At 46.7% G+C, this 25,469-nt stretch overlaps 9 protein-coding genes across 9 annotated transcripts in view; 5 read left to right on the top strand and 4 right to left on the bottom strand.

Annotated features, from left to right (window-relative positions):
* Positions 1 to 1,855: 1,855 nt before the first annotated feature.
* Pmar_PMAR020645 (Serine incorporator, putative) lies at positions 1,856 to 4,198 on the bottom strand (the record flags this gene model as incomplete). The annotated part of the gene is made up of 8 exons (XM_002775619.1): positions 1,856 to 2,066; positions 2,117 to 2,288; positions 2,482 to 2,737; positions 2,781 to 2,952; positions 3,001 to 3,231; positions 3,536 to 3,707; positions 3,758 to 3,869; positions 4,118 to 4,198. The coding sequence occupies 8 exons, from the start codon at positions 4,196 to 4,198 to the stop codon at positions 1,856 to 1,858; spliced, it is 1,407 nt and encodes a 468-aa protein (XP_002775665.1).
* A 1,517-nt stretch (positions 4,199 to 5,715) lies between these two features.
* On the top strand, positions 5,716 to 9,420 carry Pmar_PMAR020644 (hypothetical protein, conserved; the record flags this gene model as incomplete). The annotated part of the gene is made up of 10 exons (XM_002775618.1): positions 5,716 to 5,854; positions 6,160 to 6,230; positions 6,272 to 6,339; positions 6,384 to 6,475; positions 6,524 to 6,606; positions 6,688 to 6,758; positions 6,993 to 7,108; positions 8,187 to 8,248; positions 8,889 to 9,166; positions 9,357 to 9,420. The coding sequence occupies 10 exons, from the start codon at positions 5,716 to 5,718 to the stop codon at positions 9,418 to 9,420; spliced, it is 1,044 nt and encodes a 347-aa protein (XP_002775664.1).
* A 116-nt stretch (positions 9,421 to 9,536) lies between these two features.
* Pmar_PMAR020643 (hypothetical protein) lies at positions 9,537 to 9,700 on the top strand (the record flags this gene model as incomplete). Its single annotated transcript, XM_002775617.1, has 1 exon — positions 9,537 to 9,700. A coding segment is annotated over one exon (164 nt), but the record flags the coding sequence as incomplete, so codon positions are not given.
* A 395-nt stretch (positions 9,701 to 10,095) lies between these two features.
* On the bottom strand, positions 10,096 to 11,530 carry Pmar_PMAR020642 (amino acid transporter, putative; the record flags this gene model as incomplete). The annotated part of the gene is made up of 2 exons (XM_002775616.1): positions 10,096 to 10,821; positions 11,063 to 11,530. The coding sequence occupies 2 exons, from the start codon at positions 11,528 to 11,530 to the stop codon at positions 10,096 to 10,098; spliced, it is 1,194 nt and encodes a 397-aa protein (XP_002775662.1).
* Positions 11,531 to 14,185: 2,655 nt separating this feature from the next.
* Positions 14,186 to 15,328, top strand: Pmar_PMAR020641 (villin, putative; the record flags this gene model as incomplete). The annotated part of the gene is made up of 8 exons (XM_002775615.1): positions 14,186 to 14,335; positions 14,379 to 14,446; positions 14,493 to 14,613; positions 14,661 to 14,703; positions 14,748 to 14,945; positions 14,990 to 15,066; positions 15,114 to 15,169; positions 15,217 to 15,328. 8 exons carry the CDS (start codon positions 14,186 to 14,188, stop codon positions 15,326 to 15,328), a joined length of 825 nt encoding a protein of 274 aa, XP_002775661.1.
* Positions 15,329 to 16,135: 807 nt separating this feature from the next.
* Pmar_PMAR020640 (hypothetical protein) lies at positions 16,136 to 17,432 on the top strand. The gene is made up of 8 exons (XM_002775614.1): positions 16,136 to 16,318; positions 16,368 to 16,516; positions 16,567 to 16,673; positions 16,716 to 16,793; positions 16,839 to 16,938; positions 16,991 to 17,084; positions 17,133 to 17,267; positions 17,314 to 17,432. Exons 1-8 carry the CDS (start codon positions 16,152 to 16,154, stop codon positions 17,390 to 17,392), a joined length of 909 nt encoding a protein of 302 aa, XP_002775660.1. The 5' UTR covers positions 16,136 to 16,151; the 3' UTR covers positions 17,393 to 17,432.
* Positions 17,433 to 18,977: 1,545 nt separating this feature from the next.
* Positions 18,978 to 20,846, bottom strand: Pmar_PMAR020639 (transcription factor, putative; the record flags this gene model as incomplete). The annotated part of the gene is made up of 10 exons (XM_002775613.1): positions 18,978 to 19,092; positions 19,146 to 19,292; positions 19,343 to 19,414; positions 19,702 to 19,777; positions 19,875 to 19,978; positions 20,033 to 20,106; positions 20,153 to 20,278; positions 20,325 to 20,465; positions 20,513 to 20,605; positions 20,703 to 20,846. 10 exons carry the CDS (start codon positions 20,844 to 20,846, stop codon positions 18,978 to 18,980), a joined length of 1,092 nt encoding a protein of 363 aa, XP_002775659.1.
* A 148-nt stretch (positions 20,847 to 20,994) lies between these two features.
* Positions 20,995 to 22,020, bottom strand: Pmar_PMAR020638 (hypothetical protein; the record flags this gene model as incomplete). Its single annotated transcript, XM_002775612.1, has 6 exons — positions 20,995 to 21,279; positions 21,326 to 21,439; positions 21,487 to 21,551; positions 21,593 to 21,666; positions 21,711 to 21,802; positions 21,850 to 22,020. 6 exons carry the CDS (start codon positions 22,018 to 22,020, stop codon positions 20,995 to 20,997), a joined length of 801 nt encoding a protein of 266 aa, XP_002775658.1.
* A 732-nt stretch (positions 22,021 to 22,752) lies between these two features.
* The window catches only part of Pmar_PMAR020637 (conserved hypothetical protein), a gene marked incomplete at both ends in the record, with an annotated part of 4,914 nt that continues 2,197 nt past the window's right edge, over positions 22,753 to 25,469 (top strand). The window contains 8 exons of the mRNA XM_002775611.1: positions 22,753 to 22,766; positions 23,238 to 23,352; positions 24,115 to 24,168; positions 24,212 to 24,324; positions 24,373 to 24,457; positions 24,507 to 24,601; positions 24,645 to 24,783; positions 25,278 to 25,384. Coding sequence (XP_002775657.1) covers positions 22,753 to 22,766; positions 23,238 to 23,352; positions 24,115 to 24,168; positions 24,212 to 24,324; positions 24,373 to 24,457; positions 24,507 to 24,601; positions 24,645 to 24,783; positions 25,278 to 25,384 — 722 coding nt within the window. The remainder of the gene's footprint in view (positions 22,767 to 23,237; positions 23,353 to 24,114; positions 24,169 to 24,211; positions 24,325 to 24,372; positions 24,458 to 24,506; positions 24,602 to 24,644; positions 24,784 to 25,277; positions 25,385 to 25,469) is intronic.

Genomic DNA, 25,469 nt, shown 5'->3' with positions numbered 1-25,469 from the left:
TATATGAGAATGCTCTGATATTCAAACATGATGTTTATTCTTGAATCTTCAACCTTGGGCTACTTTTTTACATGCTGTTTACTCATCTCTTTCAGGGTAGGCGACGTAGTGTTGAGCTTAGTAGTAGTTTCACAGCAGCAGGAGATGAATTCAGAGTGAATATGAAGTCCTATTTGACACCATAACACCAACGGTGTAATCGTATATATGCGTATCAAATGTTTCTACCGTTGCGCTACTTCAGCTAGCTTTACTGCTGATTATTCTGGCGTTACTTTCCCTGAGGCTTTTACTACATGTCGTAATAAAAACTTTGTGGGATATAAGTGTCAACGGCGATATCATGACGCATCATCGCTTTGTTGATGATGACACAGCAGCAAATAGTGTAGAACACCCAAAGCACGACAGAGAACGCAACTCGCCAATGTCGATTAAATTCGCCTTCTCTTGTTCGGCTGGGTTTTGACATGTCCTCTCGAACAAGCCAACTCCCTACCTTTATCGCTACTGATATCATGACAGTGTTGATCCACAATAGTCAGTTTGAACCATTACAATGACGCAACACTTTGATAGGACTAACGTGAGTATACCACAGAACATGCTCTGTCAACCCATAACTACACTCGCTAACGATCGAGCCACCCGTCGTTGGATGGACTCGCATTCACCCGATGCCTGCAAAGCTCATAATGACGACAACGTCAACAGCCCCGCCCACCTGACACTTTTCATCGCTGCATAGTAGGAAGGTTTCCTGTAGGTTATCATCCCTATACGGCGACAGGAGTAGGGAGCAACACTGCACTTGCTGAGAGCTCAACAGTGGCCTTTCTGAACTGATAGCTGCTGACTTACATCATTCTCTGGCGATCCAGACTGGTCCTCACATACCATCTGCAACCAGCAGCACGCATGCACAGCGGCTTCCATGAACATCTTACCTCCTCCTCCTCAGTAGCATATCGAAACGGCAACAGAGCATTACTTAGTAAAAACTCGGCTATTCGCCTTTGAAATGAAATGCCTCTCTCAGCCAGAGGGTTCTAAATCATCACCCTAACCATTCTATCGGAACACATAAGCCTCCTACTTTCGGACAGTTCCCATCCGTACACAGTATGTAAGTGCTGATGATAGTATCTTCCCCCTTGCCACACCCCTCAGGAGCAATCATCACCGAGCAACAGCAGATCGCCGACTGACCATGCCCTGCTTCCTGGCGCGACGCCATAGCACTCTCTCTATGAGTCTTCCTTCGACGTCGTCTCACCGACGTTGGACGGGAAATTTTCGATGATTTCGTTTGCTCCTTAGCCAGATGCCTCCATCGTTCGAGTTTATCCGGTTGTGGTGACACGGCTTCATTAACTCCAGTTTTAACTTTAATTCCTTTCTGGCATTTCGCGGTAGATTTTCCCAATACCACCGCGCGCCTGCAAACGACTATCGGTTCAAATTCGTTCTTCTCCACAGCATGGACTTTATCATCTGCCCATTTTCTTTTTATTAACGACCTCAGACAGATCGAGCACCATGACCGCCGACGCTTTCTACTATCACTACTGCAACAAGCTCCCATCAGCAGGCGGTTAGCATTAACGCTATGCCAACTCTACTGCGATGAACGAATAAGCCCGAGCAGAACCAAACAGTATAATTCGGGTTAGTAAAAGAATTAATATTCGTGATTATCAACCGCTACTGTCAACATAGTACTTTCAATATGACAATCGACGTGGTCACCACCTTTTGAGATGACGCTGATGATAAGTGAAATAATATTGGGCTTCAACTCACTTCACAACGGGAAGTGTCAGGGCACTCTCTGCGGTGTACAAAATCACCCAGATCAGACGAAATTACGATTCTTGAACAACACGGGTGCCACCAAAGTCCATGCGAACAGCGCCAGCATCGTCCATAGTGCGGTAACTTGAATCCAATAGTCTAATTCACGAGATGCCGACCGGCCCTCAGCTGGTGTGAGAGGATCGCTGATCCACTTAGTGCTCAGTACTGTCAAATACATTGCTCCTGTCAGATGCACTATATTGAGGAACCTGAAAGAAAAATGAAATTCCGAGTGATATTTTATAGTTTTCAATCTTACAGAACTTGCCACCACGACACAGTAGTAGATTCCTCATTATCCCCACTGCCCGTCGCTGTTGTCGGGCGCGTCGCTCCGCCATTTTCAATATCCTTATTCTGGCCTGAACTCTCAGTAGCAGCAGTAGCACCGACATCAATGTTGGCGAGCTGAAACACCGCGTCGTTAGTGCCTGACAATTCAGAACCAACCCTGGGTAACTTGAGATCTCATTCACCCCTATCATAGCGATAATCGTTAGAGTATTCCTGGTCCTCTATGTCAACAAGACGAGTCCATGCTACTACTACTACTACTACTACTACTACTACTACTACTACTACTACTACTACTACTACTACTACTACTACTACTACTACTACTACCCTCAGCCTTAGCATCACGTTTTTCCTGTTGGATTGTCGCTACCGCAACATCGTCCATATTAACCTCATCTTGGCGTACCAATACCGGGTTAGCAACTCTTGTTGACATGTATATGAACACCACCGATGCCACTATATACCCAATGACCTGTCGTGCCGCGTTTGGCGAGGCCTCGTATGCATAGTTGGACAGCGAAGAGCAGTACGCTAGCCACGTCACATACATTGCCACAACACCACTCGGTAGTAGCGCTCCCTGAGGTAACAAGACTACTTATCATCACAGTCATCAACCTTACCGCTTTCGCCCATTCCGTCCAGGAGAAAATTACGAGAATTATGGTAATTATAAACGTAATAGACAAGACCGCATTTAGTGTAGCCGATCCACCAGTGAGTGTGAACATCCAAATGAATGCAGCGATGAACCACAAGTAGAACACCACCGAAATCGTCGTGAGCGCGATATACCTGTTAAGTTAAATACTTCTATCACGTCTACTATTACTAAAATGTCACCATTTTCGTCCTGCTTTCTCGTTGAGCATATCGCCCCTTTGGTCCTCAACCGCGTTAGCCACCCACAGATCGTTCCAGGAGTATCCGAAATCCAACAACACGACCAACTGCAACACTATGAAGATGAATAGAATGCCGGTGTAGACGTCAATGAGAGTGTTGAAGAAGGAGTTCGGCACGAACATAAGGATGAAGCCCAGACCAGGCACTAGCAGGAACTTCAATATCCACCTGTGAACAAAAAAATCGATAAAAACCTAGCGGAGCGACGCAGTTGATTATGAACACGCTGTGAGCGATATACAGTATTGTTGTGATTTGATAAAGACATGAACATCATCAGTAATATGTGGAGTAATAAGACTATAGATCGTATCAACTCTCCGCTACTACAACTACACAGTGTCGACCCGAAAACAGCCCTATTCCCATGATTTTTAACAGATTTTACACTCAGATGAGAAGCGATAAAAATACAAACATGTAGATCTCAAGAAGAGCATATGACAACTATGGAAAGTCTGTACGAACTTACCAGGCGCCAGTGACTGCCATGCCCACAGTAGACCCCAACAGGCTGAATATGCACTGAATGAGGAATACTATAACCGCACCTGTGCCAAAGCGGTAACCGAGTTGATCTCTGTAGCACTGCTCTATCGTATCCACTTGATCTGGCGACAGACCAGAAGCTCCAGAGTTACCACCTGATCAGCGACGTGTGAGCAGCCACATTGCATGATGACGGTAATATTACAGTTGTTTATTCCGGGTACACCATTGAGCCAGGATGCAGGATTGGTAGTACGAAACACTAACATCAACACTACTGCTAATACTTGCAGGAGGAACGCCAACCCTTTAACGATCTGAGTAGAGAATACTCACGATCAATACCGCTATTGGTATTCATAATAGTATTGACCTCGTAGATTGCAACAATGCTACAACTAGTAGTAATATCACTAGTATTACAGTATCACCAATAGTATAATACTGATAGTACTGTACTACTAGTAGGGATAATTCACTATTCAGATCACTAGACCAACGCTACTACTGCTATAATACAACACCTTGTGATCACCAAGACCCCTTCCTCCCCCTCTACTACTACCTTTATAGAATCCGTATTACCACTAGTACCAACACAGCAGCAACAAGCTGCAGCGATACCTGTGATAGCGCAACAACCCATCTTATTATAATAACCTTAGCACTCACGATGTTCGGTGATAGCCCAACAACAACAACAACAACAACAACAACCTCCGTACTAGTGAGTGAAACTTAGTTCAAAGCATAGTTAAAAAGTATAATATAAATAGTATAAATAGTATAAAGCATCAAATAAAATAGTATCATAGTATAAAGCATGTTTTGTAAACTAGACGTTAATCATGAGCATGATAATCATCTCAAAATCACGATAGAGATCAGACCAACACACCATTGCATTTTCTGATGTTACCATCGACCCCCCAGGAGTAAACCAGTTATAAAGGGAGTGGTTACCATGAGTAATGCGACACATTGGGAGGGGGCTTTCATCATCACCACTGAGCTGAAGCACTCCTACTATCACACTCCTTTCCTTGAAGACCAGAATGACCAGCCTCCTGTGGGCTCATCAGCAACCTTTTCATACACTAACACACTTCTTGTCGTCCTGTTTCGGGTGAGTCTACTGTCATCGCACTACATATTAAACCCATATCGATTTCCTATCGTACCCTGGCTCACCTCTTTCCGAAACGACAGATCCCTTCTCAGCTCGCTGTGCTCATGGGAGTAGTTGTGCTACTCTACACACGAGGAGAACCAAATACTCGGCAGCTAATACGAAAGCTAAGCAGCCTATTGCTGAACAACTACCGTTGACTCTGCTCGAGATGCAATACTAGGCCATTCGATAAGATACTCCATGATACCATCCGCACCGCACTCCGAAGATTTCTACCACTCCCTCTGCATAGGTCCTATGCAGAGGGAGTGGTAGAAATCTTGATACCTGGATACCTGTCTACCCTGGATACCAAACCAAAGCGGGTAGAGGGATTCGAACCAGTAGAGTATCGAATTATAGCCGCTGTAGGGGATGGACAGTGGAGGGACCCTCCATCACGCCTTGGTCAGCATAGACACGGAGTGGTCATATTCACCAGAGTCCCCTACAGTAGACTACAGATATCACATTCGCTGCCTTAACCATTTCTCCTACTATGCTTATCGTTTCCCTCGAGTATCTACCAGTATCTTTTAGTATTACCAATATTCACTTCCACTAGTAAAACAACAACCACATTATCATTATTCCAGAATGTCCAGTAGTAGATTGGTAACTTCAATTCCACAAGATATCTCTATACTAGTAGATTCACCGAGTCGGATGATATCTATAAGTAGGAATCCCTCATGATACCCCCGACTAGCAGTAGTATTTCTGACCTCCACATGTTCAGGGGCCGTATGCGGACTCTGATGCAATAGGTGAGAAAAGGTTTTTACTCAGATGAACAACATCAAAAGGTGAATATTAACCCCCGACTCCCTGATTTTCCAAGCTAGAGCGAGAAATTTAGGTCACAGCGTTAAATAATGCTCTCCCCGAATCCGGTAAATCGATCAGTTGGGCGCACGCGAGTCTGTCGGCGATCGGAACATATTCGGCAACCTATGGTAGCGTATACGATCGAGGTTGATTGATGGCCGATAATGTCGAAGGTGCAGCGACTGGACGATGATACTGCTGATGTTAAAACAGCTCTGAAGCGGATGTCTCGCAAACAGCGAAGGGAAGCCCTACGGAAACAGCGAGAGGGGGCGAAAGCCAAGGGAGATGAAGTCGTCCATTGTAGTAGGGGTAGACAACCGTATAGATGGATAAACACTAAGTATCAATAAAGACTGTTGGGGAGTTTATAAGGAAGACATATACTTCAAATTCGGAGCAAGTCGTAGGAAATTCACACTACTGATCGGTAGTAATGTGAATTAGACAGTCGAAATGACCACAGCATACGGGCACATGGCATTATAGGCGAACATATATATATGGTGATACTTATATTTCGATATAGGTATCAAGTTTCAATCTAATAGTATAAGTATTCAGGCAGTAGCTTGGGTTTGAAAGTGGTTCTCAGAAGGCTGTTTTAGGTGACTTTTGGGTAGCAGCAAAGCACCGGTATTGTAAATTCCAACCAGCAAAAGGCTCAACTAAGTGCAGTGTGAGGTGACCTCATCGGGACTGTTGTTGACTAGGATGTAGGTCCATCAAGATGATGCTGAGGGGGATAAGAAGCGAGTCCCATGCCCGATCGATCCAAATCATACAGTGTGAGAAATACACGACTTAGGTGATAGTGAAAGATATAGAGTAGGTACGAGCGGAATCTCGAGAAGCATATCGCTGTGTGTAGTAAAACGAAGGATAACGACTTCATTAAAAGACAACCACTTTACGATGAGGGATGTAATGATAACAGAATAATAACGGCATGCGGTGAGGATTACTATCTAGATAATATACCCGAGGGAAAGAGGCCAGATCCTACACTAGATGGTGTTTCTATTACCAATGGTGATAATGAGGATGAGGACGCTGTAGTAGAGGAATGGTTGAAAAAGCTGAGCACTGCAGTATGAATAGTACAGCGACTTGATGATCTCGAATACTCTTAGTAGGTGAGAAAGTTAACCGATGAGCTCAGGAAGGATAGCACTACTGAGAGAATCGATATTGATGGTAAAAGAGAGTGACTTAATCCTGCGGTCAAAGTTGATGTCAAGGTGAAGTCATCAATTGTGAAGATGAGGCATCGAATGTGACCACTCGAGTGAAGGAGAGTATAGTGTCCAATGCTGTAGCTGATAAGCACGACATACAGAACGGTAGATTGTTGAAGATTATGGAGAAAGAGGGCATGTTGAGTAGTTGTGATGATGGTGTAATATAGTGCTCTTCCCTGTAGTGTGTATTCTGTCTGTAGATACCGCTCTTCATTGAGTATGGTTGTGGTAAAGGCGGGCTCTCACGTTGGGTTATGGAGTATCGAAAACAACAACAAGGAGAAGAAGTTGGTGGAGCAAGAACATCGAAACCTTGGTAGTAGTAGGAGGAGGGACTCCCTTCGAGGGAGCACTCAAAAATCTCTAGTTTCCGGGGTCTGCACATCAGCATAATGATTAACTGAATAAGGCTAATTCACTGGTACCAGTAAAACGGCATTGGGGAGCAATCCACGGGGATCATCGGAGTGAGAGGTATGGAGTATACCCCTCCCTGGTTACGCACGTTATATACTCCGATGAGTATCTCCATGCACATCTTGCATGAACCGTTGGGTTGAGTACCTATCCCCCATCAACTTCATTGGCATCCACCGTGGGTCCTTGGAAGCAGCTAACCCAATCACGTACTTACGAGTGTTCCACATTAGTGACACACGGAACGGTGCATGCCGGATATGCATGAAGATATTCATCCGAGTATACAGGGTGATCGGGAGAAAAAGGCCTCTTTCCCGTAAATTCTCAGCGCATGCGAATATCGGACAGGTTTTTCCGCCATTTTGAAGCGCTCGGCGAGCTCTTTCCAATGGCGGTCGATTCGCTTTCGTACTCTCGACATTCGCTGAGTTATACCGAAACGAAAAAACGTGTATGGAGGGAAGGGCTGGCATAATCGATTTTCCAGTATTTGCGTCCACATGGACGCAAATACTAGAAAATCCAGTATTAGTAGTACTAATACTAATACTATTAGTAGTAGAGTCCAGTATAAATCCAGATGGACGGTCCATCCATGGTTCAGCTTCCTGCTGTGTTCGCAGAGATGGCATAGGCGCCCCAACCAGGTTTACCGTACCAAAGCCAAATGATGAAACATCGTTGCATATCGCTAAGTTGGACCCACGATGGCATAGGCGCCCCAACCAGGTTTACCGTACCAAAGCCAAATGATGGAATATCGTTGCATATCGTTAAGTTGGATCCACGATGGCATAGGCGCCCCAACCAGGTTTACCGTACCAAAGCCAAATGATGGAATATCGTTGCATATCGTTAAGTTGGATCCACGATGGCATAGGCGCCCCAACCAGGTTTACCGTCAACTCTGGCTCCAGTGATCCTCTAACTATTTACACTTAACCAGGGGAACTTTGATAGAGTTAGTCGACTAGGTGGTGTGGAGAGGACCGAAGACTTGCAGGCCCCCCCCCCTAAAGCTTCGGTCACGGGACAGGTGCCCGACTAGGTGGTGTCGTATCAACGACTCACATCTCACACGGGTCTGTCCCGTCACTCAGTCCACTAAGGAAAAAAAACTGTCAGTTACTAATAATTTTCCTTCGGAATCCTCGGATTATTGAAGCACCTGCGAGCGACCGACCTCGCTCGCCCATCGAAGCACTTCCTCTGGAGTTGACCCTAGCCTCTGGCGAGACTTTCCATACCAAAGCCAAATGATGAAATATCGTTGCCTATCGCTAAGTTGGACCCACGATGGCATAGGCGCCCCAACCAGGTTTACTATTTTGAAGCCAAATGATGAAATATCGTTGCATATCGTTGAGTTGGTTTATCAATAGACGGGAACACTCCAGGAATGCAATCTGCCATCGTTTTTCCCTATACGTGGCTTTCTCCGTATTGTCATACTTTGTCGAATTAAATAAGTAACCGGAATTGATTCAACTATCATTGGAGAGAGCTCGTCGAGATCTTCGCAATGGTACCCGAGCTTGTCTGAAATTCACATGCGCTGGGAAATTCCGAGGGGCGGGCTCTTTTTTTCGATCACCCTGTATAACGTGTGCAACCAGGCAAGGTGTAGCTCTAGGTGTTAGTCCCCATCGGAAGGAATATTGTTTCTATACTGGTAGATATGTGTTGTACCATGCGCTTATCGTCTCTTTAGGACCTTCCTATTAGTCGATAGAGAAGCTCGACGTAATAAACAAGAAAACCGCAGAGACCTTACCAACAACACTTCAACGTCATCAATGGTCATGAGACTGAGAATGGATATCGCTGATCTAAATCTTACTGACCTGTTCATTGCTGAGAAACGAGATCAGAAACAGCAACAACAGGAGGGCACGACAGTATCTTCTACAGCTCATATTGGTTATGATGAGAGACTCGAAAATCTATGGTCTAGGTAGTAGTCATGATTCGGACCTCATTTGTATCCTGCCATTTGGACATGAAGATACCATTCGATCCGATCCCAACCTGAGTGGCCGCCCAAGACGACCTGTTGTATTGCCAAGCACTTGTGTGGTAGTGCTACCGATCTCAGTCTCAGTAGGTTCTCTATACCTACCTGTGGGAGGGATGGCTCATTTCAGGAACGTTACTGTCATTTTCCCGACCATCTGCATTGATAGCAACATGTTGTCATCATCGTTGTGAATACGATATGCTCTGTGGAAAGGAGGTTAGTCGTTGTTTCTAACATTGATAAGCGCGCGCCCCCTTTCATCATGTAGATACTCACTGAGTTACTGCCAGAAGTCTGCGATCCTCAGTCCTTTGCTAAATTGAGGACCATGGCAGGCTGGGCTACTTCTCACGAGCCCTTGTCTAAGGCGAGGCGAGCTAACATATCCCCACAGAAAGCTGAGTGTGGACGATTAGTAAAAATACTAATTGACCTGTGTAGAGTTGCATGGCTGAAGAGAACTATGAAGTAGTTATTCTTATTCAAGATCGTTCTTGGCAATCATCATCTTCTGCTTAGGTGCGATAGAGTCTCCTATACGCCTTACGTTGACAGTAATGTTAGTCCAGAAAATCGTTGTATCGCTGCTGTGGGAATTGCGTAAATCCTCAACCCTTCTCTGTGAACATAAACAAACTTCAAGTTTTATAGTAAATGAAAATTGGTTACTGTTGAGATAGAAGTGCAAGCCCGCGATTGACGAACAGGATACCATAGTATGAATCGATATAAGGGGGTAAAGGGAACTTGAGAAAATGTCCCCTTCCAGCGATCGAGGCGCGACGGGCATGTTCTAGCATCTCTCCAATGCTAGCACATTATCTAGCAACATCTCTACCAATAATCAACATCATGATGATTGTCTATTAACTGCTATAGAAATCGATGACATCAACAACGCTTTGATACGATCCAACTACAAAAAATACCAGACCGAGAATAATCATACCCCATGATGTAACTGCTGAATAATCAAACTTGGATCTGCTCACAACTGTAGCAGTAGAATCATTAATCTTAGTGCTATCATTGACTATCTCGACATCCTTAGCTTCTTCAGAAGGACACTCCTCAACGGTGGCTAAGCGGGCTCGGTGGAGTTGCTCAGCATAGAAGCGTGATTTCAGTAGCCTCACACAGAAACCTCCAGGGACGACGTAGACGATATAAGAGCCTGTGACGGAACCAACAAAGTAGAGGACAGTCTGAACGTCTGGGAGGTAGATGGCGACAACCACGCTGAGGATGATGCTTATAATCACAATGAGGGGACCAATCCACCATTGGAAAGGAGTAGTGCGACCTGAGATGCCTCGGATCGTTGCCTTTACAGAAGCACGGATAGGGAAAATATTGAGGGGGTAGGCGGCGAGAACAGCCAAGGCCATCAAGATGAAGGCTATCGTGACGAAGACATCACCGTTGTTGAACTCTTGTGTCATGTTGGTGACGATAGAACCTTCAGTTGCCAAACCGTAGGTTAGGAAACCAAAAATACCAATAGTGAGGTATGTGAAGAAGCATAGTGATACGGAGATGGCCGAGACGATCCTCATTGAGGACTCCTTGCGGGGGATCAGCTCTGAGTAGATCTGAGGGACATTCACTTGACAGACATACGCAAATATATAACAGAAATGGCACCGATTACGGGACCGAAACCATGGGGTAGGTAACCCATGTGGTAGTAGGGGTGAGATCGACAGACACTCCACGTTTAATGAAAACGTAAAAGATACAAATAGCTAGAATGAAAATGGACAATACGCCCGCCATGGAAACCCATCGAATGTTGTTAATACGATTGACAAGACATAGAGGTAATAGTATTACAGCGACGATAATCGTGAGGACCGTACGATTCAGGAAAGGATAGGCATAAGCCGCATCAGCATGTTCTGGTCCGAAGGCTTTACCGAATACTGGTATGAGGAGATCTGCTACTGTGATGAGGTACGCCACTGCAGTGCCAAAGCAAAAGATGACCATAGCGACTTCGAAAAGATAGCCAGTGAGGTTATTGAAGTATCCTCTAACCAACTCCTCAAAAGTATCCATTTTAGAATGGGTCTGTGCTCTGACAATCATGTTGATTGAGATCATCGACATGATGCCCAAGGCGATGAGAAGTACCACAGAGAGAGGTATACCCGTTGACATCATTGAGCCAGGTAGTGCTAGACTGCCGGCCCCCAGAGTCGCTTTACACAGAGTTACGGCAGATGCTAATAGACCACCGTCTGGTAAAGGGTTCCAACTTGTCTTAGTCCTCTTAGGAGAAGACTCGGCAGATGAGGTCATTTCGGTCATCAGCAAAAAATAACCCTATGCGAGTTCGTTGTATTCACCGATGCACGCATGTACTTCCTAGCACGCATGCACACACGTATACATTTTTCCCCGCATGTCACTATCACATCCTCACCATCCATCGTGATGGTGCTGAATCACACTTAGACGCTAATGTCATTACATAACACTAAGAATGACACTGAACGTATAAGACGTTAATGCAAGGCTTCCCAGCGTCATGAGGAGACAAACAGTAGGTCAACTAAGCACTAGTCGTTCCCTATGTCACCACTGACGAATCGTATCGGGCGACTTCGATCCACCACAATATACAAGGAGGTCGAAGTACTCACCTTGGTATCATAATCCACATGATATCCCCCATCCGCTGTAGCCTCCTACAGTGACTTCTTATGGGCCTGGTTCGACATTCGGCGCACATCTATGTGCTTGCGTGCATCCTAAGATCCACATCTAATGTTGACGGTAGTTCGCCTCAAGGTATAAACGTTACCCTTCCCTCTCCTTTTGAGTCTTTACCCTTAGTCTCCGAAGCTCATCAGTACTTGTGTTATCCAGTTCTTGGGCTTTACTATCACAACACACTCTTCCGCTGCATCCACTCGAACACGTTACCGGCGACTTCACGCTCCCTCAGCTCGTATTCCGCCCTGGGTTCGATGGAGCAGAGCTTCAATGACGACCTACGTCGTCCTTGCTCTCCAAAGCTTCTCCTTTAGACTAATGCTTCATACAATACCCTCATACTTTTTCCCACCTGTTCAGCCGAGGGTGGTACTAGAATTACTTCTTCTGTATCGTCAGAGCCGCTCGAATCCTCCTGCTGTCCCTCAGCAGTGGCCTGCTCGGCCCTCTCTACCGCCCCTTAGTATTGAATCTCCGTAATTCCTCCCCAATGCAAACTGTATCGATGGCCTTCGAGAATGTCTGCGTCACCCACCAGAATCATCAACAATTCAAGAATGCCTCCGTTGCTACCTCTGCGCAACTTCGTGCATCAGACTCTCCCTATAACTATCACAACTAGCATAACTCAGCCGTCGGATCGTACAGAGGGACTCCCTCATCATCCTAAAAACACCCCCGTACAGTGACCTCACAAGCACTGTATACAGCAGCCTCCTCCGCACCCAAGGAAATCTCGATAACACAGAGGATGGAAGTCTCGATAACACAGAGGATGGAAGTCTCGATAACACAGAGGATGGAAGTCTCGATAACACACAGGATGGAAGTCTCGATAACACACAGGATGGAAGTCTCGATAACACACAGGATGGAAGTCTCGATAACACAGAAGATGAGCCTCGCTCTTCCTCTCGAGCCTTAACAACAACGTTGAGTACTGATGCTTTCAATGATGCCCCATACCCCACGCAAACGTCTAAGTCAGTGGTATACCCGTTCTCATATGAGAACATGAGGCATTTCTGGTGACGAACTACTACGTATGAGAAAAGTAGCTCAGTTGCTGTTCCACCAAAGCGCCATTAAGGTCTGAAAGAACGAAAATCTGAGTGCCTTGTGTTCTCTTATATAAAGTTGAAGCTCTTAAACCGAACTGATCGTCGTAAAATTTAGGCTTTCTACCACAAGCGAGATTGATAATATTGAAGGCATCCATGATCAATAACATATGCATCCCTTGCACGCATACGCTATCTTAAGGCGCCTATTCAGAGGGTGGGGCTCCGACAACCTTCAATGCTTAGTGGAGGGCTCAGGAGCATGGAAACGACAATTCCTGTGGTGAGGAAGGTCGTGTCTTATGATGGACTACACACACCCCTTACCAGTTAGGGTGCCATTGAACTTCTGCTATCATCAAAGCTTCTGTTACGACGCTCAATCACACATCTTCCCATCTTGTCAATGGGAGCATCATCGACGTAAGCCATGCTCATTTCGATTAGTTTTCAGGAAGATGAAAATTGTCAGAAGTACGTTGCGTGTGAATACCCCACCGTGCAATTCATAGGCGTACTTTGCGTAATATGGGGCCCACTCCACAAGGATTTCTGACCTAAGGCGCCTCAAGATGCACCTTACGTTTAGGTGCCTAGTTAGAGCCTAACCCCTATTAGGTGCAAGAATCGCGTAGCGCCTTACGATTTTCGTAACTAGCCGAGGCTTGTGAAATGGGCCCCTGGTCGCCATGAAAGGCCAGCATGTCGAGATTAAAATACAGAGGGAGAGTGAAAGCGATTCATTGGAATTCTTACACTTTCCTTAGAGAAGGACTCGAATCTGAAAAAAAATAAGTGTGTGGTGATGCAGGGTCTCTGATGTGGTATCGACAAGTCTCACTGTAGTCTTAGAATCGCCCGTTGTCCCACATATCGTCTCTGCACAAAACGCAACGCAACAGGGACGTAAGGTTTTGTGCAGTGCAAGAATAGTGACAAGCCCCGAGAAAATAGTGACGGAGTCTGTACGTGCCGCCTAGTTCAATGGAGTGCCTGTTCCTTTCATATACGGCTTCAGATCAGGGGGGATAAGCTGGAACCAGTGATTATGATGTCAACCGAGTTATGGTTGCTTACCTCGTCGTGACCGTATTGGCGTTATAAGTGATCGTACACTCATTTTTGGTTGCCTTTCGGGAATAGCTGTTGTCACTTCAGTGAAAGTTTAGTTTTCAAAATGGGTAAATCTAAAGGCAATAAGAAAAGGCAGCAAAAGGAAGAGAGCGAGGCTGTGATCTCTGAGGAGGAAGAACATGCTTTGGACGATGTGCAGGGTGTTGAATCTACTATAGGGAATCTTGAGGTTGATGTTGGCAACGGACAGGAGGTGAAGATATGCGGCTGGACAGTGCAAGGAAGGGGTCATTTAGGTCCCTGTTGATGTAGTGGAAGGAGGAGATGCTGAGGAAAAGGCTACCTCACCAGCAGTAGAAAAAGAGTAATACCACACCATCCTCAGTTCGAGTCTTAACCATGCTCCTTAGGGTAATGGATGATAAGGAAGAGCTCGGGCAGCCTAGCCCCATAGAGACGAGTCAGGAAGTGGACACGGGTGTACCAACAACCCCAGTCGGTCAGGAGACCATGGTAACTCCACAGACGAAGGTAAAGGAATCTTAGGTTCCCGCGAGTAAGATTCAAAACATGTCCAGGTCAACCCCTATTCTCCCCAAGCCTCGACCCCTCCACATCTCGGTAAAGATAATCATATCGTCTTTTACAGTAGAGTTATAACTCAGGTACCACCGAGGATGCGGTGGTTGATCGGCCTGCTGAAGGGAAGGAGATCCTCGTCCAGACCCCCTCTACTGCCGCAGTAGAGGCACCTCCTACAGATGATCAAAACCGGTTCAAGTGGAAGGTCCATAACACTGAGTACCTCCAGAGTAGTCTCCGGGCATCCCTATCGACGGACTATACTACTCCTAGAACGCCTGGTACTATTCACAGTCCTACATAATAGTTGTATTGTTGGTTTCAGAAGCTGACACTACTGCTCCAACAGTCGATAATAGGAAATTCGACGACCCCTCTGAAGTGAAGTACCCCTTGCAACAGGTAGAATGTCCTTTGGTACTAGTAGTCTGTGATGGTCACCTCCTCAGCTATTGGGACTAGCTGAGAATCTCCCTGCTGGAGTCAACCCGGCCAAAAGGGAAGCGTAGGTTTGTTAGGTCACTACTGGTGATGGTGATGCGGTTTGGGTAGGTACCTCTCGGAAGAGGACTTTACCACAGTTTTTGGTAAAGGTAGTGGAGCCTTTTACGCGTTACCAGTGTGGAAACAGCGGAATGCTAAGAAGACCGCTGGTCTTTTCTAATATCACTTGATTGCTTTTTCTATTATCATCATCAAGTTTGCTCGGGCCTGTTTTGCATCCTGTTGTGGGCAACCCTGGATACTGTTTACGACTCTCCTAAGGAGGGAAGATGACACCGATATCATAACTGTATTAGAGCTAGATCGATCGAACTAGGTTGTTGGGTTAGTCGCAGTATGGGTGAGGTTCTCCAATGAACGTGACGATGATGAAGGTAAGTAATTCACCCAGTAGATGTGATGGAATTACGGTATCTCAATAGCGGTGAAGCTGAGAGCGACTCTTAGTTTTGTATCACACCTCGTTGGCGTCCGCCCAGTAAGCTGATGATGCCAGACAGATTCGGTCCCTTGCCCGTATTGCGATGATCATCATCATCTCGATATACTTATGAATAGAGCATCTGCGAAGTGGTGGATGTAAATGTATTCAACAACATCGGGAAACTTTACATGGAGGAGAGCCTTGGGAGTGCCAGAGTGAGGGGTCCAAACAATGCCTGTAGTATGCACAGCGGAGGTGAGAAGATTTGCTGGAGGTGTGGTATGGTAGTTGTGCACGTGAGATGGGCACTGTTGCCTTGAGTCAGAGAACCTCTTAGAGCCCTTGAGAGGCCGGGCACTGGCGACCATACCACTCCTTGGCGGAATCGTCCTGATTAATCTTTGGAATCTGAGAGGGATCCGTAGGGTAGTAGTCACCACCGGTTTATACGGCCAATCCATGACTGATGCATGATGATCATGACGATAGAGATCGGTTACTGGAGGTGGTGTTGTGTTGATGAAGTGGAGGACGCGCGGTATGGGTTGTGATTGTAACAATGGCGAAACGCGAGAAGAAGGGGGTTGTCGAAAAAACCGATTCAAAATCCAGCGGGAATCTCGACAGGCAGTACGAGGAGGCCGAGGCGCTCTGTGACGTGTTCGGGCCCGAGGGAGGCTTCCTATGGCTCAACCGGCCCGACACAGAGGAGGATGGAGAAATGGCGTAGGGCAAAAGGGGGAGGAGGAGGAGGGACATTATGGTGGTCGAGTAGATACTCGGTAACAGTAAAAAGTCTGTCTCCATCTACGCCTCTAACTGCAGTGTTTATCATCACCAACCCAGTGGGGTATCCGGGGAATACGAAGGACCTGCCGGAGATCCTTGCAGTGGAGGGAAGTGAGGCAGTAGCTAAACGGCTGGGTGAGTAGGAAGAGGAGGAGTAGGGGAAATTGTGGTAGATTTCGTTGCAGGGGAATTATCAAAAAAAGCATTGGTAACTGTGGAGTCTGAGCTCAAGGAGGGATATGAGTTTCCTCTCCTGGCAGCACTAGAGGGAGTAAGGCAGCTCTTAACCGAGGTAATAGTCGGGATTGTGTCGTAGTGAGGTTGGACTTGTTAGATTGGAAGTGGTGGAGAGAAGGAAGAGAAAGCAGTAGGAGCGTCGAAGGAAACAACCATTGACGACACTTCAGTTGAAGTGACGACCTCAAGGAAGGAGTAGAGGGGTATTCGATCGATTTAGGATATTCTTAAGTCGGAGCCAACGGTGCTCGGGAGGAGGATGCTGGGGATTGTCCATATTCGTAATAAGGAGCACATGAAGTACTGCAAGAAGCTGGCCAGTAATAGGAAGTGTCGATGGTGTGGTATGGCACTGTAGTGCTGCTGCTGCAGATGAATGGAATTTGGGCGGAATGGGCAACCCGAATGCGATCGTCATTGAAGGGGACGAGAGGCTTTGTATTAAGTACACTGATATTATGATTCAGTAACAGCTATACAAGGAGAGCGGAAGAGTAGTCCTGTGATGCCGTAGTTACATTAAAAAGGTCACAGTACGAGGAGAAGAGCAAATACCCGTACCCAAAGGGGAGAAAATGGATGACCTCAGAGCTTTACCAAAACATTTCGAATTCGTCAAAATTGACGAAATGGAGAAAATCGCGAAACTGTAATGGCTTCCCTTCTACTGGTGTTGGGAATCGTTTTCGCTGTAGTTGCCGTGACCACGGTTTGGAAGAACTCTTCCTAACCTATTTGAAGGTCTACGGCGGTAGGCAATCATCTAAGAAGTGATGGAAGTTCCCCCGTTGTGGGGAAGCCACCAGTGACGATATGAACTGCTGTTGTTACTGATGCTTCTACTCCTTCAATCGGCCTAGGTTGAGTTCATTGCAGTGAGGGGGTGGTCGGAGTTGTTCGAGGAGTGCGATGGACAGCGATGATGGTAACTTTATAGCGGCAAGGTGTATACTATTAGCGAACTTATCGAAAAACTATCTACTATCAGTTTCCCTGTTGTGATTAGTTATGTTCCTTCCACCTGAATAGTTGTCGTTGTTGCGTTGATACAGTCGCGGAGATATGGAGGACGAGCAGTCAGTACTTGTTATGGCGAAAACAGTGACTCAACGTAGCATACCAAAAAACACAACAAATAAGATCTCACCAACGGAAACTTCCCTGAAAATTGCCTTGGTGTGATGAACAATACGCGTAGTTGACCATGCGCATTCTGCCCACATTGGTAGAACCAGGAATTTGATCACACTCGGAGGGAATGTGATTGTGGCCAAAGCAATAAGATTATCTTCACTTAACCGCACGGACCGCGCGGCACGGCTATCGAAAGGATGGGGAGGGCGGAGCTCAATGATATCAGTTACAATCAGTTTCCAATTGCATTCACTCAGGAATGTTTCACTCCGTAGTTGTTCTAACTTTCCAACACAACAAGGAGTGGCAATAGGTAGGAATAGTACTAATGGACAATAGTGATAATACAATAGTGAATATGAATAAAACTAATAGTAGCCGTCTTGTCTGTAATAACCACTATAAGGAGGCTGAGGAGGAGGAGGGGACGGGGAAGGCCCGCCGCCATATGGTCGGGGATAATATGGTGGTGGAGGCCCTGAGCCGTAACCATGTGGTTGGGGCGAATCTGACCGAAACGAGATCATCAACTTCTCAGGATTTCCTTCCAACCTACAGTTCATCCCCTCCATCGTCGGGTAACCCCCCGCTTCGTAATAGGGAGGTGCTTCCACCACAGGGATCGTACGTAGGGGATGAGGAGCCATCGGTCTTCGCTGCCTTCTACCCACCAGTGCTGAACACAATAACAATGCTAACCGTCATCATGATGATGACTAGGGTGGAGCTCACGTCGTGGTACGATTGGTGTTGCCCGTGATTGTTGATCTTCCGAAGCCACTTCACTGTAATCTGGGCTTTCCGGTGAACTACTCCCTCTGAGCGGCAAAGGAGTCGGCACTCTATTCAGTGGTGGGGGTAGGGGTAATGGTGGCAACTCTGGTGGGGGTAGTGGTCTCTCCCCCTCCCCCTCCAGGGACTCTGTATGCTGCCGCTTGAATGGCCGAAAACGACCGTCATCATCGGTAGATGGGGACGCCTCCGGGACTACACTAGCCATAAGGTCGTTGTATCTGATAACAACAATAACAACAATGACAACAACAACAATAACAACAATAACAATAACAACAATAACAACAATGACAATAACAACAATAACAATAACAATAACAATAACAACAATAACAACAATAACAACAACGACATTAACAATAACATTAACAGCAATGACAACAACAATAACAATAACAATAACAACAACAATAACAACAAGAAGAGCTTCTTACTCCTTGTCAAGTCTCCAGTCCTGCATGAGTTCATCATGACTAGGCATCCTATTTTGAGGGCAGTCCACAGTAGGGTGCCCCCTATCCCCACATATCTCACATCGCACATGCCTACGACAACGAACACCATCATCTCTCCCCCTCCCCCTCCTCCTTAGCCTTACCGCGCTAGTGATCTCCACCGTTCAATTTCGTCCAGACCGTCGGCCTCCAGAACACGCAGTTGACGTTGATGGAAATTGGACCCGATGCCCACCGTACCGTTTATAACCGCTAAGGCGTCTCTGCCGCGGGACTGGAGGACTTCATATCTGACATTGTGGAGGATGTTCTCATGGAGTGGTATGGGATTAACGACTACTCTCTACTGCCAGGAGTGAGGCATTGTTTGATGAACTCCACCGCCTCCTGAACTCGCTCCTCATCACTACCACTGAAAACAACAGACAATATCATCTACGTGGGGTGACGGCACGCGAGGGATGCCCGTGGGGTTGGCAGTAGTGGGAGTAGGAGTAGAAGGGAAGGAGTAGACATCAATTAACCAAAGCTATTTGAGCTCGCACTTCCACCGGCCCGCCAGGCTACGACTAGACTGCCTCATTCTCCCGGCCCTTCAGCTCTCCCTAGATGCCTATGAATCGCTCTCTATTTAAAACCCCTACGGCCACTGGAAGCCCATGGAATGTAAACCGACAACACTGTGTTATCGATTCCCACCTAATATGCACGTGTAGAGGAAGATTAGCATCCTCCTCAGCCAGCCAGGAAGTTGACGATGATCTGTCACCAGATGCTGAGGACTGCTGCTGCTGGCCGAAGAAATCCGAGTTCTTCCCCGTCCCTGCATACACGTACTCATCCAACCCTCCCTGACCCCAACTACCCCTTACCTCTACCCCTCAGGGTGATATCACAATCGAGGATCTCCTTCAACAAACGGTGATTGCACCCTCTAGGGCCAATAAGAACTCCCATGAAGTTCTCATTCGGGTACCTACTACTAGTACGAATGACCAAACACCATCTGGTCAAACCCTACTGCCACTACCTTTTCACCGGAACCAACACCTTCTGGATGTACTTAGGTTGCCGATACTCTGGAGGAGGGACGTAGTTGGGCACCTGTGATGTGATGTGATCATAGTGGCAGCCTCTCGAGACTCCTCACAGTCTTCATCATGGAGTGACAAAGTCTATTGAGTTCGTCGTGCATTCGGTGTTTAACTCGCAGCTCTCGTGTGTTGATCTTCTGCCCTAGACTGTTGTACACGGGTGGTGGGGAGGGTGCGCGCAGCTAAATGCAGTCGTGATAGTTGCATAAAACTCCTTATCATTATCACATCCTCATCAGCCAGCTCCAACTCCTTATTGGCCACTTTCACTCGTAGGTCCTCCAACCTGAGCTCCCGCATGAGCTGATCGACTTCGGAAATCGTGAGGCCAACAGGAACGTCCACTAGTGGTAGTGGGCGGTAGGGTATCTGGGGTCCAGCACGTGTTCATCGTGGAGTGGTATCAACTGAACTACTTCCTCTCTGGGCCCTAGATGGAAACGACGCCTTTTTTGTCCAGCCCTGCCCCTACCAGCGGCCGCTGGGCCTATAGAACCATAGACGGCCATCTAAGAGCAGTATGACATTAAAAAATACCCATCGCTGAATCGAACTCACGACCTTTCGAACGATCACCCACCACAATATCCATTCCACCAATATTACCTGTCCACGGCCCCTAGTATCATCACCAACCACTACAAGCTGGCCGCCCGACCATCCCGAGGGCTCCCATAGATCCAATCCCCGCACTTCATCACCCACCGGTACTATCGCCGAGGAACCACCAGCAGTGGGCCGAGGTAGCATATGGAGAGTACAACAGCAATACTAAAGACGATACGAACGGACAAGATCCTCAGGAGCTCAGCTACCACAACGTCGATGGTAGTAGAAAATATTATACTAGTACGAGGATTCCTATGAAAGCAAGTGTATACCACGCCGCTAGGGGATCTCACGATGAACTACTACGCCCAGTAGAGCCCTCCTTGGCTGGAGCCATCGGAAGGTCCTCGTCCATAGGGGGGTGCGACCCGGTGGGCGTCGAAGTAGACGCTTTCTTCGATGACGATCTCCACGGTGGGAGCACTGCTGACTTAGCCGGCCGAGGACTTCTGGTAGCCGCCTCTGTGGGGTCTTCCACTTCCTCCTTACCATTTCGAGATCGATGACCTACGGGCGGCTCAAGTAGAGGCGGAGGGCAGCCGAAATCTTGAAGAAGTCGTTGTTGATCAGACATCTGTGTGAGCTCGTATCGATCGGGCATTGATGAGTAGCAATAGTACTATCCGTGTTAGGCGTTCGTTCTCTGCAGTTAGGGAGCGTATTCTGGTCACCAACTCCTTCATCATGAGGGACCTCTCATCGGCCGGCAGGGGCGGAGGCGGACCGCTGGACACCTAAACCACCCAGTAGTGAAGAGGAAGTAAAGGAAGTGTGGTACTACTAGTTTGGCTAGAGGACCACAGTAGGGCGGGAAGGGAAATCTGAGCGGTCGAGGAGGTAGCAGACCTACCACGACATCAGCCATTAGCACACACCACCATCACTACCCATGGTCGCTGGTCCCCTCTGAGCTTGTGGTCCAGCCCTTCCCCCTCGATATCTAGGGTTCTCACTAGTGTATCTGTAAAGGCCCCACTAGAGAGTCTAACAAGAAAAGGACTTTACCTCCGAGACCCCACACCATCGATATCGCCGTAGTCGGCTACCCTCTGCCGTTTCCCCATAGCCCTCGAACTGATACCTCCAACTGTTGAGCTCTAAGACGACCTCAGTGAGTGATTAACATTAACGGTTCTAGTAGTACTTGGTTCAGTCGAGGAGCTCCCCCGGGGTCACCACGGGCCTTCTTATGGGCGTTTAGTAATCGGGAAAATTCATCGTCATCGTCATCATCATCAAGAGGAGGGGGTGAGGCTATTTTATTATTTACTCTCTCTACGGAAGAGGATGGGGCTTCTACCAATGAGGAAGCCATCACCGCATAAAACTGCCGATTGCCGATAGAACGCAGAGGAAAGTCACGACGATTATAAGTGAGCGATTTCATCCGGTTAGAGCGATTTTACCCGCGTTAAAACGCTCGTATACTGCGCACCTTTTCAACTAGAATGTAGATTTTCGAAGTGGTTTTCATGGTCAACACGGGCCTCAGCATCTCATCGTGGCGTGAGAGCAGCTGAAGCTCGACTTGCAGTTGAATATTATCCACACTAGCACGCGAACACACGGTCGAAACTGCGCAGTTTCTCAAGAAAAATCAATAGAGTTCCGAAACATATATTTTGTCAAATGTAACTCTTAAGGGTCGAAATTTCGAGACGTTATCACCCGTTTTACGTGAAGTGGCGTCGTAATACTCTGTGGAAAACGCGATATTTGCGGTGATATGCAGTAGTTAGTGTTTTTCATATAACTAGGGTGGAGCTCCGGTGTGTTTTCTGGGTTTCACTTCACCACCACTAAAACGAAATTTCTTATCAACTTTCTAAGGCCAGTATTTTTGCTATTGTGGTTAAGTCGTCATTGTTTCGCCTCCATCATGGACTCGATCATGGACTCGCACTCACTCGAGAGGTCTCCTCCCGCTCTAGAGGAGCTCTCCTCACCTCTCCTCACTAGACTACCCCATCCTCCACCACCGATCAGCAGTTTCAAGAGGCTCAGCCGATCGAGTCGAGCCAGGAGATCATCTGTCTCCTCTCAATAGATGGGGAATCGATGGTAAGCATTATAGCTGTTTTTTCAGAAGGCCATTTCAGCTCGCCTCACCCGCGGCTTACGTCCCAATGAGGAGTAGGGGTTTGCCAGATGACGATGACGATGCGAGCTGTTGCATGTCTGTGGACAGTATTGCGATTTCGGGGTGTACCTCCGTGAGCTCCCTTCGGGGAGATAACAATAGTGGCAAACGAGGGAGGAGGAGGAGAGTGAGCGAGGCTGAAATTGATAAGGAGAATTCGAAAGTGGGGTTATTTGTATATGTGAAGTACATAATGGTGATGTAGGCCCAAAGCAACGAGTGCATAGACCTTCGGAAGGAGTTGGTGGGTGAGAGGGAAGGGAGGCAACGGGCGGAGTCGTTGGTAAGGCAGTTGAAGACTCAACTGAGAGAATCCAAAGGGAAAAAAATTTCAAGTGATGAAAAGTGAGGAATTTTTGGTATAGCTGTATTGGGTAATATGTAGTTTTCAGGGATAAGAAAATCGATAGGTTGGTTCGTCGATTATCTGTGGTAGTAACAGAACTGGGGGAGGTTCGGAAGCAAGCTGAAGGGAAGGAGGAGACGCAGGAGAATGCTCGCAAGGAGGTGGGGAATTTCAAGGAAGTGTGGTATGAAATTACAGTATAACAATCGTCACTTTTCGTTGTTTGAGTAGTTATTCTCTCTGTAAAGTATCGGGCTGAACATGGGAATGTCCTCGATAGTTTTTCGGGGTTTCCATAAAGGTTGCTCCAGCATATGGAGAAATGTACAGGTCGCCAAACAGAGACTTCAATATTGGGAAATTAGTCTTGGTTTTTTTTCATACTCCTACCCAGAGCTGTGGTTGGAACGGTGAACAAACTCCTGAGCTCAGGAGCTGAGGAAGTGGGGGAGTTTTTCACACTTTCACCAGAGTGATTTCGAATGAGAGGTTATTAATATCAAATTAAAAACCATCACTGAGTAGTGATTCGATAATTTTGTTAATAGTTTTTGGGCTTCGGAACATGTACAGTACTAGTCGTCTAGAGAGGAGGAATATGTGTGCAACCGTAACTTCTTCGAAAATGGGAGTTTCAAGTTAGTTTTTTTCCTCGTAAACGGCAGTTTACGAAAATTCTCACCTGTGGTACGGGACGCCCGCGCGCTTAGTCTCTCGAATTTTTCGTGTGTGTATTGGAGTTTCACGACCCGTTTTTCGTGAAGTGGAGTGATACTCTGTGCAAAAAACCCGATACTCGCGCTATGCAGTAGTCGTGAAATATGTTTTTCATATCACTAGGGTGGTGAAACTCCACTAGGATGTCTTTACTCGAGTGAATATTCTCACTACCCAGTAGCCGTATATGTACTGATCGTTTTTAGATAGCAAATGTAAAGCGAGTCGCGGCTCGAGAGCGATCTCAGCAATTGCAAGCGGTAGGAGTAGGTAGTTGCTGTTGGTGGTTATCTTTCTTTGAAGCTCGCTGACCTACGGCACGCCTCTACAGAGAGGATCGCTGCGCTCACTGCGAAGTGTGGGAAGTTGGAGGAGGCGGTAGCTCACGAGGAAGGGCGCAAGGAGGAAATTGAAAAGTGATAAACTTGTGTGATTAGCTGGGGAGGGAGGGGGTGTTGAACTAGGCAACGTGAGCGAGTCGTCGCGATGGAGATTGTCATTGAAAGCTTGACGCAAGAAGGGAAGGAGCAGACGGAGGCCAACCGCTTGGTGAGTAGTGCGTGAGAAATACTCACTATAGTTGAGTTTTTTCTCTCAGCTGCGGAAGAATATGCAAATTTTAGAGGAGAAATTAAGAACAGTTGAGGAGGAAAAGAAAAAGGAGATCAACGTGGTGAAATCGCAAGAAGCGGAGTAAGCCTATTGGAAGGAATTTGATCGATAGTGTTTGCAATAGGCGAACGAAGCAGCTGCTTGAGCGTATTGGAGCCATGGAAGGAGAGCTGGAGGAGAGGGAGGGTCGCTTTAGAGTTAACGAGGAGGAAGTGAAGACGGCGAAGGGTGAGGTGGAAGAGATTAAAATTGAACTGGAGAAGGTGAGCCCAAACCTTATGAAGAGAGATGGATGATTTCAAGAAAAATTTTTTGGTGGTTTTTGTGAGCTCCTACGGGAGTGGTGGTGCAGTTGGGAGGAATAGGAGATGAATAATTCAGTTTTTTCCGTCAGAGTTTATACACTAGGAAAGCGAATTGAGTAAGTTGTGGTATTCGCGTCTCGAATGAGAGTGGAAGGTGAATATAGTACTATTCGGAAAGTGGTGCGAGGTGATAATTTTTGGAGAATTTTGAGAAGTGCCATTTTCAGGAATTCCCAAAATCTATTAAAATCTTCACACATGAGAAATGAAGATGAGTAGAAATACTTTTTTTATTTTTCAAAACGGCAGAAAATCTGAGAAATATTACTTGGTAAGTTGGAAATGGTATTTTGCAAGGTAAAAATAATAATTTTGTTTATAGAAATCCATGTCGTCTTGACGGTTGGGGTTGCACTGTGCGTAGAAGTGTATGGTATGCATTTTCCTTCAAGGTGTATGCGGAATTGTCGGGACTGAGGCGACAAGTGGAGTTAGAGGAGAAAAGAAGGGTAGCAGTAGAGGAGCGGTATGAGAAATTGAAGGGGGCTGAGATGAAGAGGTAGTGGAAAGATACTAATCGTGCCCAGGAAGAAAGATTCAAATCAGTTGGGAGAGGTGTCATCACTTAAGTTGGAGTTGGTGGA

The sequence above is a fragment of the Perkinsus marinus genome, assembly GCF_000006405.1.
Source record: "Perkinsus marinus ATCC 50983 genomic scaffold scf_1104296955874, whole genome shotgun sequence".
NCBI classification, from domain to species: domain Eukaryota; phylum Perkinsozoa; order Perkinsida; family Perkinsidae; genus Perkinsus; species Perkinsus marinus.
This window is presented reverse-complemented; position numbering and strand designations above follow the sequence as displayed.